The 7,690-nt window shown below is 38.6% G+C and overlaps 1 protein-coding gene across 3 annotated transcripts in view; it reads right to left on the bottom strand.

The window, feature by feature from the left end:
• Positions 1 to 7,690, bottom strand: part of Rif1 (replication timing regulatory factor 1) — a 93,249-nt gene that overhangs the window by 54,954 nt on the left and 30,605 nt on the right. For 2 of the 3 annotated variants that reach the window (XM_023721342.1, XM_023721343.1), the window contains exons 2-3: positions 3,612 to 3,750; positions 564 to 715 (exon numbers count right to left, since the gene is read on the bottom strand). In XM_023721342.1, the coding sequence (XP_023577110.1) occupies positions 564 to 715; positions 3,612 to 3,750 (291 nt within the window). Of the gene's footprint in view, positions 1 to 563; positions 716 to 3,611; positions 3,751 to 6,952; positions 6,993 to 7,690 lie in introns of all 3 variants that reach the window. The other variant, XM_023721344.1, reaches the window with a different exon arrangement.

Raw genomic sequence — 7,690 nt, 5'->3', positions numbered from 1 at the left:
AAAAAAGTGCCAGGATTAAATTAGTATCTAAATGTTAAAATAGATTAAAATATACAAGAAAAAAAATCATTTCTACCAAAAAAAAAAAAAAAAAACTCAATGGAATTAAATAGCCTAGTAAAGGAACAAAAAAGCTGAACCAACAACTATACCCAGTTTAACACTTCACTGCTATTTTTCTAATGTTAACTGAGTCCTAAAACCTTTGGTACCAATCCTTGAAAAGTACAATCCTTTCAGGGCTGGGGAGATGGCCCAGTGGCTTAAGTGCCTGCCTGCCAAGCACAAGGTCAGAGATCAAATACAATCCTTTCTATAATACTGTTTGCAGATGTGAAAAGGTTACTGGGCCTTCAGTTCACTCCACTGGAGAATACCCTTTGCAGAAAGTGAACTCATTCTGAGCAAGAAAAAGACGTTTCACATACTGTGGTCCCCAGATACATGGCAGAAATAAAACTAAAAGACAGCATTTACAAGAATTAAGACTATATTTACAAGAATTAAAAGACTAAAATAATTTTCTTATAAACTCACATGTGTCACAGCACTTAGAACATTACCTGTTCAAAATTGGCAGGGAGATGAGGTCCAAGTCTCATCAGCAAATACCACCAGACTTCTAGTTTTGTTAATGCTAGAGTTTCTGTTCTCACATGGATGGAACTCAAAGGCTGCATTAACAACTTGAGTCTTTTTGCACTACACAATATATCTTAAAAGAAAATAAGCACATAAATAAAATGATTTAAGAGTCAAAAATTTTTAAAATGAACTATGCAAATCTCCTTTTAAAAGTTTATTCTTGGGGCTGGTGAGATGGCTCAGCGGTCTAAAGCACCTACTTAGAACAAGCTTAGCAAAGCACTGTGGTTCAATCCCCCAGCACCACATGCCAGCCAGCCCCGCCCCCTGGTGGGCTAAGCTGGACACGGACACACACGGACGGACACACACACACACACACACACACACAAATAAAACTTTTTTTAAAAAAGTTTATTCTTACTCTACCCAAAAGTTTGACAAACTCCAATACAGCTACACCAGAACCCTCAATAGGAGTGGTTATTAGATTCTGTGTGTCAGGCAGGGATGATTTCCCCACCATGGGACATTTGGCAATGTCTGTATTTTTGGTCATTGAGCAGTAGAGTGATGATACTATCAGTGGACTGAAATCAAGGATGCTGCCCAAACTTATTAAAACACACAAAAGTCCCTAGCAACAAACTATCCAGTGCAAAATTCCAAAACTCAGAGAAACTGCTTTACTTTCTAACTCTACATGACAAATGAAAGATGGATGCACCCAACACTGCTGCACATCCCTGTAATTTTACATACACAGAAGGCTCAGACAAGAGTATTAAAAGTGAGAGGCCATGAGAACCAGGCATGGTGGTACACACCTGTAATCAATCCCAGCACTCAGGAGACTTAAGGCAAGAGGATCAATCAATCCATGAGGCCAGCCCAGGCTACATAATGAGTTTGAGGCCAGCATGGGCTACATAGTAAAATCCTGTCTCAAAAAAGAACCCAAAAAGTTTCGAGGCCAGACGGCACAATTTAGCCAGACCTTAATTCAAAATAAAAATGTGTGAACATGCAGCTCAGTGGTAAAGTGACCCTGGGTGCAAATTCCAGTACCACAAAAAAATGAGGCAAGGATGAGGAATTGGGATGACTCAGAGAAATGACAGCTTATTATGTGAGAGGCCTGGATTCAAGAACAATTACTTTAAAAAGGGGGGTGGGTGCATAGCATCTCTGAAATAGTAACTTATTCTATCAAACATTACTATTTTGGGAGCTGGATAGATGGCTCAGTAGAGTAAGTGCTTCCCTGGCAAGCACAAGGGCCCGAGTTCAATCCCCGGTTCCGCCAAAAAAAAAAAAAAAAAATTACTATTTAGGACAGTGATTATATTTTAGAAATCTAAGCAAATTCACTTTAATTCCTACCTTAATATTAGAGCATTAAAAATTCAGCATGCAAGTGAATCTAATTCCTCAAACAAAAATATTTACACATGTATACTACACAAGTAGGACTGGTGGATACACAAAATTAAGAGATGGTCTATGAAGTATCATGTCAACAAAATTTCAAAAGGACCCTAAAACATCATTTAAACCATGTATTTAATGGACTGACTTGCACCAGTATTTCTTTTATTTTGGTGGTACCAGGGATTGAACTCAGGACCTTGCACTTGCTAGGCAAGCACTTATTCCACTGAGCTAGCTATCTCCCTGGTCTTTTTTTTTTTAAATATTTTATTTATGTGTTTGTGTGTGTGTGGCCAGCTCAGCCCACCAGGGGGCGGGGCTGGCTGGCATGTGGCGCTGGGGGATTGAACGCGGTCCCTATGCTCTGCTAAGTTTGTTCTAAGTAGGTGCTTTAGACCACTGAGCCATCTCACCAGCCCTTGCACCAGTATTTCTTACAACTTCTCTGTCCTTCTGGTTGAGGATGTGGCTCAGTGGTTAAGAATGCATGCCTAGGGTGCAACCTGGGTTCAATTGCTAGCACTACTAGAAAAGGCAGCAGCAAAGTTCTCAGTGTGGTGCTAGAAAACCACAAGTTATTTTCCACTTTGTTCAGTTTTTCAAATAACTTAAAACAAGGGCCAGCCAAATAGCTCATCGGATTAAAGCACCTGCAGGCACAGGGGTCGGGGTTCAACCCCCAGGCATGCCAGCCCCACCCCCAGGCACACAGAGACAGCAATTGAGACTGGGGCATGGTAGCACAAGCCTGTAATCAAGAGTTTGGAAGACTCTGGACATATGAGATCTTGTACTGTAATGTCATGTAACTCCATAGTGTCCCAAATTTTCTTATCAAGGAGATTATGGGGCCAAAGAGGAAAGTGATCAATGATGTGTAGTGTGCCTAAGGAGAGTCACATGGAGTGAAAACATTCTCTCAGGCTTTCATGGGGAGCACACTGGCCAAGCAATGGCCATGACTCATCCACATGGCTGACACTAACAAAGGATATACAATCTGAGGTACAGGATCTCAGAATAAATCCTGAGGGGATTTCACTGACCTTATCAGACCCAAAAGCTACAACTCTTGTTGCATAGGTCTTGCTTTACCTTGGTCCTAACCATCCAGCAGAAAAGTATAAAAACGAAGGACAAGAAGTAAAGCTATGTTATGCTGAGCTGTAGGGGACTCTGGTCAACAATTTCTGACATTGCCAGTCAAGTGGAAGACCCAATATTATTATGGATTACTGAACTCTTTTAGAATATTTTGCTGAGTTAACACATCTATAAGATTCAAATGATGGAACTAAACAAAAAAGGGGATATATAAATGAGTGTCCATTTTGTATCTGTGTATTCAAAATGGTTAGGATAGATATATAGTTACATTCTCTTAATGAATAGAGGGATTTGTTGTAATAGTGTTTGCAAATAGGATATGTCTGCATCTTGTACAGCAAATAACCACTAGGAAGAGAGTATGCAATGTATTAATTACTGAAACTGTCCTACCAATTTGATTTGAAGTTGTCTCATTGCTATTTGTCAATGAAATTATAGAAAAAAAGGTAAAAAGAAAAAAAAAAAGTGCTCAATTATTTACATACCTGGATTTAAAGCAAAATTATCTATTAAGCTTTTCCAAGCAATAAAAGCTATTTTTTTGATCATGGGTGTTCCACTACGAAATCCCAGTTCTTCTAGCTGTAGCAAAGAATTGATGAAACTCCCACTTCGATGCAAGGTCTAAAGCAAGAGAAAAATCACCAAGAAATTATTGATAAGGCCACTGTTCTCTCTTGCATGGAAGCACACACTCATTCCATAAGGTATGCTTCTTGTCCTACTTTTAGTTGGCCCAAACTTACTCCACAGATCCTGTGTCTTTTCCTACCTTTAATAAAACTTTGCTACTGTTAAAAAAAATTATTGACCTTCAAGAAACAAAATAGAAGGGCCGGGGAGATGGCTCAGTGGAAAAAACACTTCCCTGGCAAGCGCAAGGGCCTGAGTTCAATCCCCAGTTCCACAAAAAAAAAAAAAAAAAAAAAAGAAAGAAACAAAATACAGGCACTATTTTTATTCATTTATTTACTCAACATACGTTCTGAGGATTTCAAAGTTTAAAGGGGAGATAAATTACAAAACAAACCTGTTATGTGTTACAACAAATGTTGTCTTAGGAAACTGAACTTAAGACCAAAATGAACTGTATGTATACACCCAAAATTCAAGAGCACAAAACAAAGTTCAATGAAATAGATAATGTGTAATACAGAACACTTTTAAAATCAGGGCCAGGGATATAGTTCAGCGACAAAAACACAACTTCAATCCCCAATCACAAAAAATAAATGAGAAAATTAGATATATTCCCAAGTTGCAGTGTTCACTTCAGCAACATATACCAAATTGCATTAAGGTAGTATGAAAAAAAATGTATAGGAATAAGTTGAGTACCTAAATATTTGGGACCAGAAATACTTCAGATTTTTAGAATATTTGCATATACAGTACATAATAACATTGTTGAGACAGAACTCAAGTCTGAACACAACTGTTTTTTTCTTTTAATTTTTTAAAATCTTTTTTGGAGTCAGGGAGATAGCCTAGTGGCCCAAGTACCTGCTTGGCAAGCACAAGGGGCCAAGTTCAATCCCTGGTACCACAAAAGAAAAAAAACAGAACAACTAAAGTACTATTAAATCTTTTTATTTGGTACAGGGTCTTGCTACAGATTGGACTTGTAGTGATCCTCCTTCCTCAGTCTCTCCAAGGATGGGATTATGGGCCTGCACCATCATGCCTAGTTTCATTCGCCAACATGGTAGACCCAGGGTTCTGGGCCTGTACAACATGTGGTACCAGGGTTTGAACCTGGGTTTTCTTGAGCTTGCCAGGCAGGTGCTTAGACTGCAGAGCTATCTCCCCAGCCCTAAACAGAAAATTCTTATATTTTGCACAATACTGTCAACTTAGTTAATTATATATACTACTTTTAAAGCACCTATATTTTGGCTAAAATAGCTCATAATATCAAGTAGGCAATTTTTCACTCTTCGTGTCAAGTGAGAGAAACCAAAAGTCTTAGATTTTAGAGCATTTTTGGCTTCAGACTGCCTATTCTACCCATCTGAAAAATATACGCAACTATTAGTGAGATAAACTGTAAACCCCATTAAAAATGTTTTCAGGCACATTAAAACAGGCAGAAAAATTAGCTAACGACCTGCCCTCAATGTAGAAAACAGTAACATCTGCTAAAGCAAGTAATGAAAGAGGCAGGCACAGAGGCACTCGCCCATACGTAATTCCAATGCTAGTCATCCTAAGACAAATTGGCATCACTTGTGTAACTCTGCAAGCTCTCGTCTGAAAAGAATTGGGGAAGTAATTCTGTAGACAGATCCTGGGTCCAATACTCAGTATTATCATCGAACACACACACACACAAAAAGGCCCATGACTAACCAAACTGGACCAATTCAAAATTAGTTCCAAGGGCTGGGGAGATGGCTCAGTGGAATAAGTGCTTCCCTGGCAAGCGCAAGGCCTGAGTTCAATCCCCAGTTCCGCAAAATAAAATAAATAAAAATAAAAATAAACTTCCAACAAAATTAGTTCCAAACACTACGTACGACTAACGTAGGAATAGCATCTAACCAAAAAGAAAACATAAATGACAAGTAATCCTAGGAAAACAACTTCATAAAAATTCAGTGCTAAGATACTAAAAACCACATATAACCTTAACATAATGTAAATAGTAAAACAGCAAATATACTCTTACCGAATGGCTTAGAAAACAAAACCTTACAAGAAAGCTACTTGAGCTAATAAATCCAGCAAAGTTACACACAAAGATCAACATATCCTTGTATTTCTATAGTTCAGCTGGTGAGATGGCTCAGTGGTCTAAAGCACCTACTTAGAACAAGCTAAGCCAAGCAAAACACAGGGACAACTGTCTCATTGCTATATTTTTATAAAAAAAACTTTGAAAAAAAAAAAAAAAAAAAAAAAAAAGAAAGAAACTGTCCTACCAATTTGGTTGGAAAAAAAAAAGAATTCGCCATATTAACCATTAAAAAAATAAAATAAAATTTGAAGACAAAAAAAAACACAGGGACCGCGGTTCAATCCCCCAGCACCATATGCCAGCCAGCCCCGCCCCCTGGTGGGCTGAGCTGGCCACACACATACCAAAAAAATAAATAATTAATTAAATATAGTTCAATAAGGAAACCAATATGAAAAAAGGTATTTGAGGTTAAGGCAAGATTACTGCAAGTTCAGGACCAGCCTAGGCTATACAGTGAGAGTCTGACTTTAAAAAAAAAGGGGGGGGGCTATTTGTACAGTAATTTCCTTATATATCACTTAAAAAGAATTAAATACAATTATCTATCACATTAAAGAAATGTGTTACTGGGCAAAGTTGGATGATACTTAGATGAAGAGCCTCCTACAAGCCTAGTACATTTTAGTGCATAAGTAGTGTAGGCTACTATTCCTAGTGCCATCAGGCACAAAATACAAGATTAAACCAAGGAGAACAGATGAAGCAATCAACACACAAGGTAAAAATCAGAGGTTGCTTCCACCACTACACAACATACTATTTCAGTAAGCTTTGTTTTTTGGCATTTTTTTCTCCTGATTTTTTCAGTAGGACATGGTCTTGCTGCGTAGCTCAGGCTGAACTTCAACTCACTACTGAGTCCAGGATGGCCTCAAACTCATAGCAATCCTCCCGACTCAGCCTTAGCCTCTGAATACTAGGATTATAACTAAGTGCTACCTAGACTGGTTTCAAAAAACTTTTTATATTTAGAAATATTCTCAAAAAACTGGTACGCCCTTGTGAATACGTAACAGTCAATATGATTATCAAGGACAGTAAAATCCTGAACTGCAAATAACTTGTCGAGTGTTCAGCAAGACAAACATTTCTAATAAATTTTAATTTGATAAACAAGGGATGTCTTCTAATACAAGTAGTGTGTGATGCCAAATATCACAAGATCACAGCTAAGCCAGTATTCTTTTCTATGTCTCTCTTGCTGTGGAATTGTATAAGATTATCCCCCATCAGGAACAGGTTATGGAGATCTCCTTTATAGAGAACTTCAAAGGAGATTAAGGGGATGTATAAATTTGGGAAACAGTACAAAATTTTGTAGGAAAGCACCACTCCAATAAGGTTTTATCAGTACAAGCAATGAATCTGTTTAATGACAATGCAATGCCAAGTTTCTGCACAATCCTCAAAAGGACGCAAAACCAAATGTCACTAGATAGGTTGGCTGCCTGTTAAAAGTTGAATGAGAAGTAAAGACTCCATTGAGCCAGTGGACAGCATTGATTCCATTCAGTGATGGTGAACGTTCTAATCCTCACTTGCCTCCCTCATACCAATAGGGATTGTTTTTCAAAAGTTAAGCGCAGGGCCGGAGAGACAGCTCAGCAGATTAAAGCACGCAGGGGCTGGGGGTCTGATCCCTGGGCCTGCCATGAAGGGCATGTCCCTGAGGCCCGCTGAGATGGCAACTGAGACTGGGCTTGGAGGTGCGTGCCTGTAATCCCAGCTCTTGGGAGGCTGTAAACAGGCGGATCTCTACCAGTCTGATCTACCCTGTAGACCTTTCCCTAAAACACCAAAAAAAAAAACATTAATTTTTTTCTT

Source organism: Octodon degus, unplaced genomic scaffold (assembly GCF_000260255.1).
Source record: "Octodon degus isolate 3935 unplaced genomic scaffold, OctDeg1.0 scaffold00082, whole genome shotgun sequence".
NCBI lineage: Eukaryota > Metazoa > Chordata > Mammalia > Rodentia > Octodontidae > Octodon > Octodon degus.
This window is presented reverse-complemented; position numbering and strand designations above follow the sequence as displayed.